This window comes from Mus caroli, chromosome 1 (assembly GCF_900094665.2).
Source record: "Mus caroli chromosome 1, CAROLI_EIJ_v1.1, whole genome shotgun sequence".
NCBI classification, from domain to species: domain Eukaryota; kingdom Metazoa; phylum Chordata; class Mammalia; order Rodentia; family Muridae; genus Mus; species Mus caroli.
In genome coordinates this window covers 163,967,260-163,987,319 of record NC_034570.1, presented here as the reverse complement: position 1 = coordinate 163,987,319, position 20,060 = coordinate 163,967,260, and the positions used below count along the sequence as shown (strand labels likewise).

Below are 20,060 nucleotides of genomic sequence, written 5' to 3'. Positions count from 1 at the left end.
TGGGCATGTTCCACAATGCCTTGTCCTTGAGGATTATAAGGAAGGCCAGTCAGGTGAGTGACATCCATTTGATGACAAAATTGCTGAAATTTAGTAGAGGTATATACTAGCCCATTATCAGTTTTAAGAATTGTGGGCTTGCCCCAAGCACTCCACGCTTCTAAACTGTGCTGTATGAGAGGCTTTCTCACCTGTTAAAGGTGTAGCAAACAACACCAGAGCAGGTATCAATGGAAACATGTAAATATTGATTTCTTCCAAAGGAGGAAATATGAGTGACATCCATTTGCCAGACCTGTAATGGCCTGATGCCTTGGGGGTTTACCCCTACATGAGGAGTAGGCAGAAATTGACAACAGTTTTGACATTGGGTGACAATGTCACGAGCTTCTTTCCTGGTTAAAGTGAAACGGCAGCATAAAGTTTTAGCTGTCACGTGGAAGCATTTATGAAACTCCCTTGTAGCCTCTGCCTGCAAGGACAGAGCAGCAGCCACGATTCTAGTGGCTTTGTCTACCAAGTTATTTCCATGAGACATGGGGCCAGGAAGGCCAGAATGAGCCCTAACATGAGTAATATACAGAAGATGTCTTCTATGTAACAGGGCTGATTGAATTTGCTGAAAAATGTGANCAAGCTTGCTAGAGGGTCTAATTAAACCAGCAACTTCAAGTATATTAACTGCATTAACCACATATAAGGAATCAGATACAATATTGAGCAGTCCCAGGATAGTTTCAAGGACCTCTAGAACTACCAAACACTCTACAACCTGGGGTGATGTTTCATTATATTGTTTAGATGTTACTTGGCATTTACTACATATGCACCTATACCAGATTTGGATCCATCTGTATAAACTACTACCCCAACCAGAAGTGGGTGTTTGGCTGTTATTACTGGAAACATTATGGCTTGGCTTAAGGTGAACTGTAAAATTGGATGTTTTGGATAATGATTATCAATTTGTCCTGAATAGGAGGCAACCAAGACTGCCCAGTCGTTAGTTGTTGCTGCCAGGGTTTGAACTTGAGATGCATAAGGCATAATTAGCATATGAGGTTCTTTCCCAAAATGAGTAATGGCTGCTTTTATCCCCCAAAGTGCAAGTTGAGCAACTGCATTAGGATACCACTCAATGATTTTTGCAGGGGAAGCATTAGGGTGGACCCACAATAAGGGTCCATTTTGCCATAAGACTGCTGTTGGTAACTGCAGTTTTTAATATGCACAATTCAAATGACTTTGACTCATCAATGCATTGTAATTGAGCATCTTGTAAGGCCTTTTCTATCGTTTGTAAAGCTTGACATGCAGCTGGGGTAAGTGCTCTGTGGGAGGAGATGTGGGTATCTCCCTCTAATATATCAAATAAGGGCTTTAATTCTGCTGATGGAATTTTCAAAAATGGTCTTAGCCAATTAATATCTCCTAGCAATTTTTGGAAATCATTCAAGGTATGTAGTTGATCTTTGCGAATCTCTAATTTTTGAGGGACAATTTTGTCAGGATAAATGAGTGACCCTAGGAAGGCTCCCATTTGAGCAACTTGCACCTTTTCGGTGGCCACCTGCAATCCCCATTGCCCTAACTTTTTTATTAATATAGGGTATGCATCTTGCAATAACTGTGAATTTTTATGGAAAATCAAAATGTCATCCAATCGCCGGGGGTCATTGCCAGAGTCGCAAGCCTTTTGACTTGGGCTACAGTAAAGTTGGCATTGACTCCATAGTTACGGACTGACTCCGCAAGTTCTTTAATCTGTATATACTCCTTGCTGCACTTTTCTCTGTTCCTCTTTTGAAATGAATGAGTTAAATGATACCTCTGCACATAGGGCGGAGGTGCACTAGGACCCAGAGGTTGCGGACCCAAAGACTGCGCAGGGAATTGACATTTGTCTCTAGCTACTTTTGCTTTCTTTATGTTATTCTGTGACTGATTAGCTTGTCTTTCATCTGGCTGGTATCTTTCTCCCTCATAGCGAGCCGCTTCTTCCTCTTAGTCTGTCTCCTCCGAGGAGCTAAGTTCCTTATACGATTCTGAGCTACTGACAGCTAGTGCCTTGAACTCATCTAATGGTGGGTAGAGGCTCCTTTCCTTATGCGCCTCCCCAGCTTGATCTCTCTTCTTCTCTCCCTGTCCATTCCTTTTTCTAAATTCTCCGAGGGCATTTTGTCCCTTATTTATCTTTTCCTCGGGCTCAAGGCCCGTGGAAAGGTCTTTATTCTTCGGTGCACCTTGTTTCCTCCCAACTTTTAATCTCTCTCCCCACTCTGTCTCTGATAGACTGTCTTGAATATCGTCCAAAACTTTCTGCCCCCCTTCAACCATTTGCTGACAATCCTCTTCTGTTAAGCACGATCTCACCAGTTTCCACAATGGCATGGTCCCTGCTTTAAGTTTGCCGTTCTGCTGTTCCCTAACTAGATATCCTTTCAGTTTGTCCCAAGAGGCGACAGTTAATGACCCTGAGCACGCATACCATGGTGCCACACGGTCTATCTCCCTGACAAATCCCTCTATAGTCTTAGTGGCGATTTTCAGGCCACACTGCTTCAGGACCGACTGTAAGGCCCTTACTACAGAGTGGGAGATACTGGTGGCTGTCCGGGCCTGACAGCGACTGAGAACCAGTCAGCAATACTGGTCACTGTCCAGGCCTGACCACGACTGAGAAACAGTCAGCTGTTACAGTGGTGGAAGCAAAACGAAACCAAAAGGGAAGGAACAATCGCTGTGAAAACAATCAAAAGGGCATCTAACTCTGGAGAAATTTCAAGACTGTACATACCTTACAGAGCCTTAGTGTCCTGCAGTACTGATTCTGCCCTGCGAACAGGGGATCTCCCTTGCGCCAGTGTGATTATATAAAATACCTGGGCTCTTCGCACCACTTGTCCCGAGCTATTGTTCTCACCGACAAGAACACACTCAGACAACCGGATCTTCTGCAGCAAAAGCATTATTGCTTCTTCAAGAGGGAAGACCCAGACCCCAGAAAATGGCATTGCTTATATAGCTGTCAGCCATGGCGTTTCAGCACCTGATGTGACGTGTCAGCTCCTGATTTGTTGCTCGCCCATCACCCCATTACTACGCCTCTAGATGGGCAGTGACTAAGCGTGAGTTCACTCTTGCACCTGCGTACAAGGCTTGTTTACTAGTTAGGCACAGTTGAGGCCTGTGCCATCTTATAATGGCTTGGTAACTTTGGCTAACTTATGGCTATGTTGGGCTTCTGCAGCAGGGATAGGCAAGTCCACTGAGACATAAGCATGAGCTGAGCGGAAACAGTAGGATCAACTTCCCCTGGCTTTCTTTACTACATCAGTTCAAAAGATGAAGAAACGAAAGGAAAAACTACATTGGCCAAACAAAAGAAAGATAAAGATGGTATTTTCTAACCTCCATCCACCATGAATAAAGGGCTGCAACCAGAATCAATGGTGGAGACACACCACAGGTCCAGTGCCTTAGCTCTCGCAAGAAAAGCTTCTCTCTGGCTTTCCTTCCCCTTCCTCCTTTTTGGGAATAATTAGTATTTTATGTAGTCTAAGAAACTAGTGAAGATGGCATCTAATCAGCAAATCCACAGTTTCTAGTCATCTACATTGTTTCAGAAGTACTTCAAGGTAATGCAATTCCCAATGATAGAAACATGAAAGGATGGCATGTTTTTAAAAGTTCTTAACTAAGGCAATCACCAGTTAAAGAATACTACTTTCCAAAGCTGGGTAAAAGATTTAAACCTAAAGTGAGCCTGGTCTACAGAGTTAGTTCCTGACCAGCCAAGACTACACAGTGAGACTCTGTCTTTAAAAGTAAATAAATTAACAGTAGTAGTAGTAGTAGTAGTAGTAGTAGGAGGAGGAGGAGGAGGAGGAGTAACAGAAAAGAGGAAAGCTAAAGCCAAAATCCTTTCTGCTTATGTGAGTTTGGAGTCGTATGTTTTTAACAACATTGGTACTCTGGAAAGTTCAGGGAACTAACAAAGAAGTGAAGTGTTTAAACCAAAAGCAATTTCATCTCAGATTTTTTTTTTCTTTTTTGAAATTCATTCAAGAGCAGCTAGCAATTGCCAATTTCTCCTGCTGCCATCTGCATCCTGAGCAGGAAAGAAAGTGACCTGGTGACTTATTTGCCTTTTGGGAGTCCATCTTTATTCAAAAGAGAGCACATTCCTGGTGACTCCCTTGTGAGTTTGTTGGATACAGAGCTTTTATATTTGGTTCTTGTACCTGTAAGATTTGTAAGAAAAGCAAAACTTATCAATGGAGTGTAACTGTCTCTGACTTTCTTATGGTGACTAAAAGGTATACAGGAAGAAAACTGTTGAGTTTCAGTCTCTGAGGAAATCGAAAGCGATGCACTCTGCCGGGAGGAGAACATGCTATTTCTTAGCTCTTCTGCCCACAAAACAACACCCAGCTGAGACATTCAGCAAGCCTCAGTCCATGGAGTGAGTCTAACCTGAGAATTTCTGTAGATTACATTTTCCAGTTCCCAAGAGATTTATTGGTTTATCTTCTTACACACACACACACACACACACACACACACACACACACACACAAACTCCTCCCAGTCCCCAACAAACTTTAAGAAGAAGAAAGACAAAAGAGAAGAGGGGGAAGAAGAGTGAAGAAGCCTCTAGTCCTGCCCTGTAGAACATCTCAGCTTTACATCCTTAGAGAAACATCCAGCAAGGTGAGTTCTACCTGTTTTCTGTAGATATGGTAGATATTGGCTACATCTGTAAAAACAACAAGGACAGTGAAAAGACCTTTGCTGGTTCTTGTGGAGGAGGCAGTGCTGATCTGGTGCCTGCTGCACTCAGCAGTGAGCCCACAGCAGCCGGATTAGGGTCAGTCACTCAAAAAGATGGCAGACATCTTTAGTCCTCCACCACAGAGGAATGAGCTAAGAATAAAACATTTTGCATATTTTAGATTGTTTAATGAACTTTCTAAGTATAAATCTGAATAAGTGGGTAATGTGAAGGCTTTAATTAGCTCAGATAGGGAGTTCATGTATATCTGGGATTTCATGGGAGCTGTGGGTGAGTGGGAAAAAGCCAAGATAGTGACATGAAAAATTATTGTGAATGAAAAGTGCCTCTGGACATGAAATGAATTTTCTAGTATCCTATCACTAGGAAGTTTCTCAGGTTCATAATATATAAACACACAATGGTTTTACCATTTCCCAAGCACATTCTGTGTTGTTCTCTTCTTCACACCTCTCTAAAGGTGGTAATTCCATTATTGTTAATTTCTACCATCAGGAAAATTGGTTTTGGCTGTTTTCTTTTCCTTTTGGTTCTCTAATGGTGAAGTGTAATAGAGTGATGGAAAGTTAATTGGAACACATGTATCTTGCACATTTATAGAACAGTTTGAAGAATATATGTAGCATGGCAGAGGACTTGGATAGAAGCTCTTAATTGATTTCAAAGTTCTGTGAACATTTGACAAGGCTCGCTAAGTTTATTAATTATTGTAGCTAAACTTTCTAAATCACTGCAAAAGATTTTACTTATTTTTAACAATCAAGAGATGTACTTCTTTTTTTATTTATTTTTATTTTTATTTTATTTTATTACATTTCAAATGTTATCCACCTTCCCAGTTTCCCCTCTTCAAACCAACTATCTCATCCTCTCTTCCTCTGCCTCTATGAGGGTACTCCCTCACACACCCATCCACTCCTGCCTCCCTGCCCTGCCATCCCCCAACACTGGGTCATTGGGCCTTCACAGGACCAAGAGCCACTCCTCCCACTGATAACAAATAAGGCCATCCTCTGCTACATTTGCAGCTGGATCCACAGTTCCCTTCATGTATACTCTTTGGTTGGTGGTTTAGTCCCTGATATCTCTGGGGGCTCTGGTTGGTTGATATTGTTGTTCTTCCCATGGGATGGCAAACCCCTTCAGCTCCTTCAGTCCTTCCCTAACTCCTCCACTGGGGTCCCATTGTTCAGTCTGGTGGTTGGCTGCGAGCATCTGCAATCTGTATTAGTCAGGCTCTGGCAGAGTCTCCATAGATATGTACTTCTAAATGTACCATGATATTCTGGTCTTTCTATTATTATTATAAGCAAGTCAGCTTAGTCAGTCAACAATGTCTCAAGGGAGGGAGGATTAAAAAGAAAAAGACAATTAGATATTATAACATTACACCAGCCAGCGCTGATGCTAAAGCAGGTTTATTTTTTACCAGTCAGCTTTTATACCTTCTAGGTACTTGCAGAGAACAGGGTCAGTTCTTAAATCAAAGTAATCAAGAAAGGCTATGAACAAAGAGATCACACCAGGTAGGAATCAGCCAAAGCAATAAACAAAGTATCCTGAGTCATCATTTCTAGGGATTACCGAAACAAAAGGAAAGTCACACCTTCCTTGACTGTGCTTACCTCAATCCTAGCATCAGCCCAAATGCAATGCTCTTACTGATCCTACTTCCTCCTCTGAGCCCAGTGACAAGTACTGGCCAAATTTCTATAGACAGCACCAAAAGCTCTCCACCTTATTAGATAAATCAACTATTTGTAGGAATGTTTTCATTTTGTAGTATTTTAAATCAACTTAAATATAATATAGATGAAATGACTTTTTTTTTAGTTACAATATGAAATGGTTTGGTTTAAAAATTCCCCTTATTATTTAATAAGGTTTATTAATAACATATGGCTATATATATCAATTTGTATTATATTATATTTTTATTATTTAAAATAATTTTAAATTTAAAAATATTTTTACAATTCTTCCACTCCCCAAATTTTTTCATATCCTCTGACCTTCTCTACCAACCCAACTTTAAGTTCTTCCTCAAAATAAAACCAAAAAGCTTATAGCAAAACCCCCAAAACAAGAAAATAAAATAAAATTACACCCAAAGAAAAAAAACAACAACTGCCAAACTTTAAGCAAATGAAAGAGTGATGTATGCCTGGGTTGGTGTCTATAATTCTCTTTTGTTAGTGTGCAGAATATCTTTTTGTACCAACAAAATTAGCAAGTGGGGGTGAGGCTTTATGTAGGCACCAGCCAGACATCTCTATGTTCAGAGTTGTGACAGTGAAATCTTCTTCACTGGGGCCTTTTGTCCATTTGTGATGAGCAACCGGAAGTCTTGGCAAAAGCCTGGGCTGTTTGGGAATTCCTGTGGGGACCCTTTGGACAACAACTCAATTAAGTGTAACCCAATTCCAGTTATGAAAGCTTCATATGGTGACAAGAAGTGCCTAGGTGGGACTCTGTCTCTTCTATTAATTTGAAATTCCACTTAGACTGCCTTCATATATATAATATTTTGGGAGATTTCTACTGTATTNGGTTTCCATACTACTNCTCAAATGTCCTTTAACTTTATATTCTCTCCCCATATTCCCTTCNATAACTCCTTCTCCTCTTCCCCTCCCCATTTGATCTTCCTGTCCCAAGTCCCATTCCATAATTATCTATTTTATTGTCATTTCCTAAAGAGATCTATCTCTTCACTCCATCCAGTGTTTCTCTACCTGTGGGTGGGACATGTTTGGTGGTTTCAACAACCCTTTCACATGGATTGCATATCAGATATACAGCATATCAGATATCCTGCATAACAGATATTTACAGTTCATAACAGTAGCAAAATTACAGTTACGAAATAGCAATAAAATAATTTTGCAGTTAGGGTCACCACATGAGCAACTGTATTGAAGAGTTTCAGTATCAGGAAGGTTGAGAACAACAGCTCAAGTTGTTTATTCTATGCCTACCTCGTGTGGTTCTACAGATTATAGCTTGGTTATCATTGACTTAACCAGAGCAACATATCTTAAATAAAATTTAACAAAAGCTTTTACTTAAATGACTATGACATACATATTCAGGCTCATAATACCATTTTTTAAAAAAAAGTTTCTGCTGTAGTTGTTTCATTTGTGATACTTCTGTATTCTCCTCCTTGTCTTTTCTTTATAGCTATGTTTTATAGTTTAAAGAAAACTGTTAGTGAACTGTTACATCTTTTCCATTGCTCTAACAGTCAGCTATTCTTCCTGATTTTCTTATTTCACTTGGGCTTCTCTTGTAATGCAGAGGCAAGACCAGTAAAATTGGTGTTTCTGTTAAATTTTTACTGCAAGGCAATCCAACTTTACTCACAATTGCTTCATCACAAATAATTCTAATATCTGTTTTTTGTGGTTTTGGTCTTTGAAACTACTGAAGCTGGCAGTATTAGACAATATATTTTTGAAGCTGTCATATTTATCAATTTAAGATACTACTTGCAGGCTTTGTTTCATTGTTTATTTTAATTTATGCCAAGTTTAAGGTACCTCCTTATAAAAGCAGGAATATATTTTCCTATCCAGAATGTGGTATCTGCAGATGTATATTAATACCTATTTCCTAAATACAATTTTACTGGGAACTTCACTGATAGGGATCATTACCATAAAATCAAGGCAGTCTGTCAAGAACAAAGTGTGATGGTTCCCATGTAAGTGGGATGCATACAAATTATTCATACCTCTTGACATGTCACAATCATATCTTTTGGAGCTGTGTTTTGTCACAAGTCATGAAAGAAATCAAAGTTTTTTTATTTTTAAAGCTCTTTGGTTTATTACATCATGGAGCAGTGATATGTAAAGTTCACACATTCTTGTTCAAGGCAAAGTTTCTGCTGAGAATAAGCTTTAACCTTGTCCTCGAATCTTTGCAAGTGATTTAGTTGGACTGACTACTTTCATGTCAGCTAGACAGAAATTAGAGTCATTTTGTAAACCAGAATCTTCATTGAGAAAATGGATCTGCCAGACTGGCTTGTGGGCATGACTGTGGGGAGTTTTCTTGATTGACATGGAAGGTCCAGTTCACTGTGAGAAGTGTCATCCCTGAGCTGGTGGTTCTGGATCCTGTAAGAAAGCATGCTCAACAAGCTATGGATAGCAGGCCAGTAAACAACATCCCTGTGTGGCATGAGGAGGAAAGAGTTTATTTTGTACACTACAGCATATCATTAAAGGAAATCAGGACAGGATGTTAAGGCAAGAAACTGGCGGTTGAAGTCTTTTCCTTACCAAGCATCTTTGGTTCAATGTTTTATCACAGCAGTAGAAACCCTAAGATAGCCATCTTCATGTCTGAAGGTTTACAGGACACTCACATTCTTCAATATCTTTAGTCATCTTAACTAGCATGTATCTTTGAGTGGACTTTCCCTTCATCCTCTGGGTCTTTTCAGCCACATGATGCTTGTAATTTTTCTCCAAAGAATAGCAATGAATAGGTCCAGGAAATGTAACATTCCAATTATACAAAAGATATACAGAACATAATCCCTAACCCACAGTATTTACAGATTTAAGCTAATTTGGAACCTATTCGGAGTCACCCAGAAAGTACACAAATGGCTAATCAGATCCAGACTTGCAGAATAATGTTCTTTCAGGAATTCTGGAACATTCCAGAAGGCAAAAGCTCATATTGTTTTTTTTTCTTAAAAGTTATCATAGGCAGCAAACAGAAAGAAATGAATAAATGGCAGTGAAACTCTTTTTAGCTACATCACAAAGCAGGACTGGTGCAGGAAGGCTGTAGACCCTCAGGCCTCTCATATTAAGAATAAAAGAACACAAATACAAAGACAGATCATTTGAGGCTTCCCAGAAGATTTTAAGGAGTAAGGTTTAAAACAAAAACAAATTGAGGGATCATCAAGGGATTTAAACTGAATGTATTTATCATTTATATACAGAAAACAGATTCTATAAACAAATAAGAGTGATGAATGATATCAAAAGACATCAAACAGAAAGGAGAAAAAAATCCAAGCAATTTTGGCATACTTCTACCCAATAAATATTGTGACCTGACTCTTAAAAGTATGTAGATGTTCATCACAGTAACAATCATTTGGTCACAGAGGACCCTGAGATGAGGATTCAAGAGAAACAGAATGCCAATAAGAGATGATTAGAACCAAGTGGGCAAGAGTCAGTGCCCCCAGCATGGGTTGTGTGCTGTAGCTAACCAATATACATTTATATGGTGAGAGGATGCAGCCCCTTTGCATATAATCCATTCCAGTTAAGAGTGTAGGGAACCTACAAGCTTCAGACATCCAGAGATAAGCTCCACCATCAATGATTACTAGAAAGGCCAACCAGAATTTCAACATATCTGATGGTTTGAATAAGGATGCTCCCCACATGGGTTCCTAGATCTGAATTGCTAGTCACTAGGGACTGGCACTATTTTAAAGGATTAGGAAGTACAATCTTGTTGGAATAGTGTGGCCTTGTTGGAGGAAGTATGTCACTGGGTGTGGGCTTAGACATTTCAAAAGCCCAAGGCAGGTCCAGTGGCTCTCTCTTCCTGATGCCTATGGATCCTGATGTAGAACTAGCAGCTATTTTTCCTGCACCATGTCTCCCTGCCTGCTGCCATGCTCCTTATCATGATGATGATGGATGAAGCACCCAATTAAATGCTTTCTTTTCTAAGAGTTGCTGTGGTCATAGTGTCTCTTCACAGCAATAGAACAATGACTAAGACAATGCTTATAGCCCATACTCTAAACACTGCAGCAACTGTTTATTTCAATATTCTTCCACCACAGATCATGAAAGACCTAAGCTACATACTGTTGTTAACAGGGAAGAATTTTCTGGGCTTGTTTATTAATGGATTAATTCTGCTCTCATTTTTCAAAATAGCCCATTTCACAATCTCTCTCATACAGACAACTGTGAACACTATGGCATGGGTCTTTCACTCACCTGGGTGTATCTTGTTTTTGAATTTGTATGTAAATGTGTATAATTCTGTATGCTATTATTCTCATTTAGGTTCACACATAATTTGAAAGATGGTGAATGAATACAAGAGAATTGTTCTTCTGACAGGATTAATGGGTATTAATGACCATGATTTTAGAATGGTTAAGTCCTTGTTGAGCAAAGAACTAAAACTAAATAAAATGCAAGATGAGTATGACAGAGTTAAGATTGCTGATTTGATGGAAGACAAGTTCCCAAAAGATGCTGGAGTGGATCAACTGATAAAACTATATAAGCAGATTCCAGGACTTGGAGACATTGCTAATAAACTCAAAAATGAGAAGGCAAAAGGTAATAGGGGAACACCCTGGATGTCACCCTTTCTTTAGTTTTTTCAAACATGTGCTCACTCCACAGTGATCATAAGTGACATGGCCTATTTTGGTGTGTGCCTCTGGATGTATAGAAATGTCAACATTTCAGGTGTCAAAATATTGACATCTGACAAAATTTCCTTCCTGCAAAGATTTTTGATGTATTTGGGGTTGGATATCTTTGGGGGCATTCTGAAAAATAAAAACACAGAAGCTCTTGGGAGATGAGACTTCTCCCTACTGTAGAAAGGTGAGAAAATTACAAAATAAAGTTAGGGATATTTATTTTAAAATATTTAAGTTAATTAATGCTAATGCTCCATTAAGGCACTCAACATTATCTGTTATACAAAAAAAATTAAATAATTACACTAAAGTCTACTTCTCAATGATAAGTGGTTCCACTTTTAAAGTCACCTGGCTTTAAACAAACAACAAACAAAAAGTATTATTAATTTGGTCATAAAATGTCCTATCTGTGGTCCCATCTGTGAAAGATGAAACACAGAGATATTCAGTTAAAGGCCAGGCTGTAGCTATGTAGCTAGACTCAATATCAAACCCTACAAACAATCAATAATCAAATTAATAGATTAAAATCAAACAGACACAAAGGTAGAAAGTCAAGGTAAATAGCAGAATTTTGTCATATCACCAATCAGATCATTTCTTTCAATGATTTTCTAATTCTTAGTGATCATCTACAGAGGATGATTTGTCAATGGTTATTGTCATAGTAGAATTTAGCGGCCAGTGATCAACACTGGGTGTCTTCCAATATTGTGTTCTATATTGTTTTTGAGAAAAAGTCTCTTCCTGAATGCGAGGCTCTCATTTTCTGTTAAACAGGCAAGCTAGAATATTCCTGTATAGCCTAAAGGCTCTAGATGGGCAATTTGAGTTGTCACTAGATAGCCAAAGTCAGGTTTTCATGTTTGAGAGCAAGGGCTCTACCCACTGAAACATCTCCCCAGACCTAAACTTTAAATTCTTAGAAATAGACTGTAGAATAAGAGGGTTGGGGCAGGGATTGACTGATAGACATAGAAGTCCCCAGAATGGGAAAACTATACCAACTTTCCTTGTGGAGAACAAGTAAAACCCAGAGGCTGTCCTGTGCCTGACTTCATAGTTTTGGCCACTGTATGGGCACAGGAAACTTCTCTAGCAGAAGGAGGTAAGCACAGTGAGACAATCTGGAGCTGAGAGCAAAGGGTGTACTTCAGTTCTCTTAGAAAAGTTCCCAATGTTTACTGTCTTTTCTCTTTTGCATCAGCTAAAAAGAAAGGGACAGGGAAAAGGAAAACTGCAGTAAAAAGACAAAGGCAAGAAGAACCCAGTACTTCCCAACCTATGTCCACCACAAATGAAGATGCAGAACCAGAATCAGGGAGGAGTACACCTGACACACAGGTATGGTGGCTAAGATCCCAGTGGAAAATCTACTAAGGTCTCTCCCCATTTTACCACCAAGTGAATATTTATCTGTCCATCGAGTCATAGGACCTAGTAAAAATCGATATTTGAAGTAATTAATTTTATATTTACTGGTCATTCGTGTGTCTGAACTACTGCATGCTGTAACTTATGTAACGTAATTCTCTACAATGGAAATATAAAATCATTACTTAGGCAGGCAAGAGGGCTCAGCAAGTAAAGGTGCTTAGTGCCATGCTGAAGGCCCATGTTCAACCCACAGATCCCACAGGCCACAATGGTACATCCCACCCAAACAGGCACAATATGGGAATATAAAACAGGCTAAATCATTATTTTTTCTTTATACATTGTTTACATGTGGTCAGTTTAAAGACATTGCTTTCCAAAGCCTGTTAGTGGATATTGAACCTCAAATTGGACTTTCTAAATATAGACCAGCTAATCTGTCACCACGATGATGCACTGAAGAGTGATGTAAATGAATTGTTTGAACCAGTGTGAGGCAATCCTACCTCTGATCTTCTATTTAAAGGATGCTGTTCTAAAGGATCTTGAATCTCTTTTTCGAAAATGATTGTGCTTCATTTAACACTGAAAACCATGACTAGTGGAGGGTTCAGAATAAGTAGGAGAGGAGCTTGGCATGCATAAGAGTTTGGGTCTAGTCTCTAACACAATAAAGGAAGAAAATTGATGGTTATCAAGACAAAGAGATGTGGATCACTGAAAGAAGGAAAAGCAAACCCATATAAACCTAGGATTCTACAATCTCTTCATGCGATTAAATCACTCACCCTATTATCAAATGCTTATATCAAAACCTCTGTTAAATAAATCTTTTTTCTTCCTTGGGAGGGTATGCCCTTATAAAGTCATTTTGATGGCAATAGACTATGTAGGCAGCAGTTTAATTTATCTAGAGTTTTTAGATGGTCAGTTAAAAAATTTAATGTTAACAGATGACACCAGAAATCCTGAACTGTTGTCACAAATACCTCAGGAGATTACAGAGCCATCTTATATGTTTGCCAGAATCTGACTCATCAGGTGTCTGCAGCAACAGCCTCAGTCCCCTGACTTCTCAAATGCCTTCCAACTCCCTCCCATATTGTCCAGGTTGCTCAGTTATCTTTACCAACTGCTTCCAGAAGGAACCAAGCCATTCAAATTTCTCCAACAATAGCATCCAGCAGTGGTCAGACCAGCAGCATATCTTCAGAAACATTACAAAGCACCATTCAGTCCCCCGAAACTCCAACAAGACCACCCAGCAGGATTCTGGAATCTCCAGTGTCTCCAGGAACAGCATCCAGCAGTGCCCAGGCACTTGGAGTTCCTCTAGCAACACTGGCCAAGGTAATTTTCTGTTTTCACAATAGAATGACAGATGGTTATTGCAACCTTGGACAAGCTCATTAATCCCTGTACTAGCTTTCTTCTTTCCCAGTGATGAAGCATTCTGAACAGAAGCAACTTGGGAAGGAAAGGGTTTATTTCAGTTTAAGCTGCCTTCATTGAGGGAAGCCAAAGCAGAAACTCAGGCAGGAACTTGAAGGTAGGAATTGAAACAGAGACCAGAAAGGAGACCCTTACTTGCTGAGCTTGCTTTCTTATATAATAGAGAAACATCTACCTGAGATGGCACCACTCAGAGAGAACTGTTATGTCTTCCACATCAGTCATTAACAACAACAAAACAACAAGAACAGCAATAACAACAAATACCCTATAACCTGGTTGCCAAGTCAGTCTTATGGATGCAACTTCTCAGTTTAGATTCCCTCTTTCTGGTCATTTGTTTATATCAAGTTGACAAAACCTAAGAGCATAGCAAGTAAACACCAGAGAGTGTAGCAATCATCTCTATAACCATAATGTGCTCCAATGGAGAGATCAGAGGACACACAAGATTCCCCAAGCAGCTCACAGGCCAGCATACCTCACACACACCACAGTGAAAAAGAAAGGACCTATCTCCAACAAGGTGAAAAGGCAAGACTAGCACCACAGCTTGTCCTGTGTTGTCTGTCACTCACACATCTACGAACATTCTTACACTCATTCTCACAGAAAACAATTTTTAAAAATATTAACATAGTTAATATTTGTTGAATTAACAATCATGCAATCAATGTAGGCATAAATGATTTTATTATATGAAACCCTGCATGAGGAATCTATGAAGATAACCCTGTTTAGGCTGTTTCCAGTCTTTTCTGTACCTGCAAAGCATACTGATATCACCTGTAACTAAACGTCCTTCATTTCTAAAGAAAGTGTATGATAGTCATTCCTTAAGTCCTGTATACTATTTATCAGACACTGATGTCATCCTGGGAGCTACTATTTAAGTTAGCTTGGCTTTATTTGTTAATACTAGGGAAATGTACATATAATAGCCTTATCTACTAAGTATGAAAGTATCTACTAAGCTGAAATTATTACCCACATCTCCATTTCTTCTAAGAACTAAGTTATATCATGCCAGCTATTGTTCAGATTGTTTTTCTCATTCTACCTAATTATTTGCCTTAATGGTATCATTTTTGATGTGTACATTCTATGCAGAGACAGAGACTGAAAAATGTACCCAAAGAGCCTTCTGAGGAAAATGGTCACCAGCAAGGTTCCAAAAAAGTGATGGTGTTAAAAGTAACAGAACCATTTGCATATGACACGAAAGGAGAGAAGATGTTCCATGCCACCGTGGCTACAGAAACAGAATTCTTTAGAGTAAAGGTGTTTGACATTGTCCTGAAGGAGAAGTTCATACCAAATAAGGTCCTTACCATCTCAAACTATTTTGGCTGCAATGGGTTCATAAATATACACAGTGCATCTAGTGTGTCAGAGGTAAATGATGGCGAACCAATGAATATCCCACTTTCACTGAGGAAAAGCGCCACTCGAACACCTAAAATCAACTATCTTTGCTCAAAGAGAAGAGGAATATTTGTGAATGGAGTGTTTACTGTACATAAGGTAAGCTATTGTATTATTTGGTAAAATTTCTTCTGCAATCTCTAATTTTCAATCTTAGTTGGCAGATGCTATCGGTCAATTTACTGAGTGCCAGAACTCAAGGCATTCTTGATTAGTATTGAGGACTGGGATATCATGATGAAAATTGCTTTAGAAAGAGCTTTGCCAAGAAATGGTGGTTATTCATAGACATCCATAGACTGTGCATTTACATCAATACTTGCATCATTAAAATTTTGCTTCATTGAGTTCTTTACCTCCTATATTAGTGAGAATTTGAAGGAGAATTTGAGAGTTGATGTCCTGAGAGATGACACAGGCTGTAATAACCAAAACAAAAATCAAAATAAACCCATCTGCCCCCAAATGGAGCTGGTGCAAAAAGTTGGGATCTGATCAGTGCATCACTGAAGGGTTCCCTGTCTTCTATTCTTTACTTTTAGCCAAAAAGGTAGTTAAGAGAATGACCTCTGCTTTAAAACATAAGAGATATAAATGTAACAGATAAGAAAGGCTGTTTAATCTCTTAGTTTATAAATAGAGATAATGAAATAGAAAAATAATGAAAGAGTATGTCTTTTAGTTCCACTTATCTATGCTTAACAGACCTAAATGCTTTCAAATCACAAATTCATAGTGTGTGTGTGTGTGTGTGTGTATGTGTGTGTGTGTGTGTGTATTTATGCTCTCACACACAGGTGCACCTGCACAAACAGTGATTTTTTTGTTTTTGTTTTTCCAGACATTTCTGTGCAGTTAATTTAAATGAATGTGCAGGTATAATAGATATAGAGTTCAAAAATTAATTGAGTGGAGTACAAACTGACACAGCAGGGATTAGGAAATGTGTGTGTCACACAAATGTGGATCCAGTCAATGAAAACTCAAAACAGTATTTCTTCTACACAAAAATAACCAAGGAAGTCTTTTTATCTTTATATGGGAAATTATATAAGAAATAAACAGATTTTTTTTCACTTTTCTTATGTAAATTCCTGAAGAAATTTAACCTCTACTGGTATAGCAGTAAAAATTAAGACAATTTTTCCTATGGGGGAAAGCTGCAGCAAACATAGGTATGTGTTCACTAAAGGAAGAGAACTGATAGAATAAATCTATATATACTAAAAAGAGATAGTAAAGTAGCTTATAGGCTATGGTCTGGCTAGTCAAAGAATGGGTATCTCCCAACAACAACAACAACAACAAAAAAATCCAATAATCTTATGTTTAGTTGTTCATTCCTTAAGGTTGGATATCCTAGATTGTCATCAACCTACACTGGATCCCCAAAGAAGTAGGTTCTAATAACTGTTAAGGAATGACTCGGCAGCAGAGTAGATTAAATTACCTGTGAGTGTGAGGGCAGACAGGTAAAAAGGAGAAGCATCCTACTTCCAGGTCTTTTTCTGTATGCTTACATCAGAAGGGGTGACCCAAGTTTGAAATGGGTCTCTTGAGCTCAAATTGTCCGGAATTAGGGTTAGTCTTCCCACCTTGAATTATCCAATCAAGGATAACCCCTTACCTTTGCATTCAGTTGTGTTTTAGTTGATTCTTGGTGTGGTAAAGTTGACAACCAAGACTGGGCATCACAGGCTATAAGAAAAGCTTGAAAGGGGTTTACAAATCAGGATTTGCAACCCATAATCTGTTTTGCTGCCTCGTATCTCAACCTATAGCTCTATTTTTTCTTGTCAGCAGCAAGGTTCTGCAGATACCCTTCAATTCTGATAGATGTGACAATGTCTGGCCATTTCTCACGGAAATAGCATTAATTTATTTGGCAGAAAGAAGAAAAGGGGTACTACATTTGCTATGAGATAGGAGATGGTACAGGGATGATGGAAGTGGAGGTCTATGGACGACTGACCAATATTGCTTGTAATCCTGGAGATAAACTTAGACTCATATGCTTTGAACTGACCCCAGATGAAGAAAAAGCATGGCTGAGATCTACATCACACAGTAACATGCAGGTGAGTGCTCTAGGGGAACATTCTCCTTCCCAAGGGTCATGCTTTCAGGATATTATACTGAAACTCAGTGCTGCTATAGCATAGAAAATTCAAGAGATGAAAGAAAAGTAAGTTTCCCAGTTAATATATGTAAACATATCCTTTTTATCCTTTAAACTATGATGATTTTAATTATAAAAAAAAGGCAATTCAGAAAGATTCTTAAATGTCATTATATTATGGGCTGGACACCATAGTTGATACCTTTAATTCCACCACTTAGGAGACTCAAGCAGGTTGATATGTATGAGTTGGAGGCTAGCCTGGATTGCATAGTGAGTTCTAAACCAGCCCAATTCCAAAACAGTCAGTTTTTTTATTTGTTTGATTTATTTTTTTTAAGTAATGAAAGTATTAACTTTATGCAAGCAGAGAGATTATCTGATAAGAATGTGGCTTTGATTAAGAGACATGTTTCAAATTTTGTCTACATGGTTTCTTTTCAAAATGAGTAAAACTCCTCATCTACAACATAAAATTGATGCACATCACTAAGAGTCATAAGCAGAACTTACAACAGCTCATATAAGCTGCCAAGAATACCCAGAACAAGTTACTCCACAAAGCTTCCAGAGTCCATGTTCTTGTCACCTTGACACAAAGATCCATGCAGCACTGGCTGTATATTAAAACAAAGCTAAGATTATAGTGCAAACAAATGAAATACAAGGGCTCGCCTCCTGAGTCACATGGTTATGTTTTCAGAGAGCCTTAGTTCTCAGGACCATGAGTCAACATTCTAAACCCTCCCACAGCAGCTGTTTGGGGCACGCATTTTGTACATTCTTCTTGCTCTCCTACCAAATACAAGCCCTCCACTCAAGAGCCCTTGCCTTTAGGTCTTACACCTTCTTCTCTCTCATTGCTCCATAAACGATCATTCTCTTCCACCTTCATCCATGCTGGTTTAGAGTAAAAAAATAAATAAATAAAAAATAAAAAATAATGCATGTTTGTGGTCTCTAGCCAAAGAGTAAAAGGTGACCACAGGGGCAGAAAATCATAAGTAGGCAGGTGATGATGAAATAACAATATAGAAGTGGCACACAGAGACCAGATAGTGTGACTAAAGGGGGGGAAGTGTATAACCAGCTCCACCAAGACTGATCTAATGTCATTACTATCTTTTTCAAGGTCATCAAATCTAGGAACTGAGAAACAACCACTCAGTCCTGCTTCCTTCATGAAACTGCATTAATTCTTGTTTTGTGGACTTGGACATCACTGATGTTTATACAGATAAGATCCTGTTCCAACTACAGAAAAATGTCATTCAACTGATAAAAGCAAGCTCTTTGCTTTAGAAAACGGTGCTTATTCTTTCTACAGTTTTAGCATTTTATTACATAATTTGATTTTATAGTGTTTATACTTTGAATGAAACAAACTTCAGGTACTTCACAAGTTTCTTGCATTTGTCAGTTGCTTTAAAACTGGGTCTGAAGACCAAGGTGGAATAAACATGTTTCATGAAATATTTTCACTTATGTTTTGGGTGTGCTATTTAAAGACAAAGCCTTACTCATAAAGGAACAGCTTGTGTCATCCTCGGAAACATCAAGCCATCAATAAAAAGCATGTGGAGGCTGAAATGCAGACTGGAATGCAGTTGTGGAGACTAATGTCTTCAGAAGTGATGCAGTCCTTCCTATGCCTTTCCCTGAGTCAATGTGAGTACATTGTAGAGTTTAGTCATTTGAAATATTAATTTCCAGAAGTGGATGATCAGAGTACATTGTACTGCTTGCAACAGGCAAGAATCTCACCTCTGAATATAGGGTGAAAGAATGTCAAGGAAATCCTGAGACCACGAGGAAGCTGTCATAAACCAAATGAGTCTCAGTCAAGGCTTCCTGCAGTGTTAATTATCTCTCTCATTGTCATGACTGTATATCTAGAAACAGAAACTGAGAGAGATGCTTTATATTGGCTCACAGTTTAATGGTAGATGAGAGTGCCTTGGCTGATCACATTGTATTGCAGAGCAGAAAGCAGAGAGCAATTGTATGCTCTTGAGGAGAGCTCTCTTTCTTTTTATATTCAGTTCACAAACTTTGCCAGTAGAATGTTGTCACCCACATTTAGGCTGAATTCCCAAATTGATTTATGGAAAAAAAATTCCTCACAAACATGCTCAAGGTGTTGCCTCCTAAGTGGATCTATATCCTGTTACCTTTATAATCAGTATCAATAAAGACACTGGGCAATGATGACCAATCATGGAGAAAAGGAGCAAAGGAAAAATAGAAATAGCAGCTATAACAAGATAAGTATAAGATATAAGTGTTTCTGACCCCTTGGGAAATTTGTGTAGGCAAAGGCCTCAGTAGACTGACATTTGAAAATGGGATTAATTAGGATGTACGAAAGTCATAAGGGTTTTATCAGTTCTCATAAATAGATTGATATCACTACAAAGTAATGGGTCTTGAGGACTGATTTCTTGGATTTTTTTATATTA

At 38.7% G+C, this 20,060-nt stretch overlaps 1 protein-coding gene across 2 annotated transcripts; it reads left to right on the top strand.

Annotated features, from left to right (window-relative positions):
• The first annotated feature begins 4,423 nt into the window (after positions 1 to 4,423).
• On the top strand, positions 4,424 to 19,082 carry LOC110289449 (pyrin and HIN domain-containing protein 1-like). Of its 2 annotated transcripts, XM_021155656.2 has the most exons (7): positions 4,424 to 4,713; positions 10,855 to 11,136; positions 12,436 to 12,572; positions 13,716 to 13,955; positions 15,168 to 15,581; positions 17,372 to 17,560; positions 18,734 to 18,902. In XM_021155656.2, the coding sequence occupies exons 2-7, from the start codon at positions 10,875 to 10,877 to the stop codon at positions 18,752 to 18,754; spliced, it is 1,263 nt and encodes a 420-aa protein (XP_021011315.1). In that variant the 5' UTR covers positions 4,424 to 4,713; positions 10,855 to 10,874; the 3' UTR covers positions 18,755 to 18,902. The 2 variants fall into 2 exon arrangements, with proteins under 2 accessions (XP_021011315.1, XP_021011324.1); XM_021155665.2 differs by lacking the exons at positions 15,168 to 15,581; positions 17,372 to 17,560 and having other exon boundaries at positions 18,734 to 19,082.
• Positions 19,083 to 20,060: the final 978 nt, after the last annotated feature.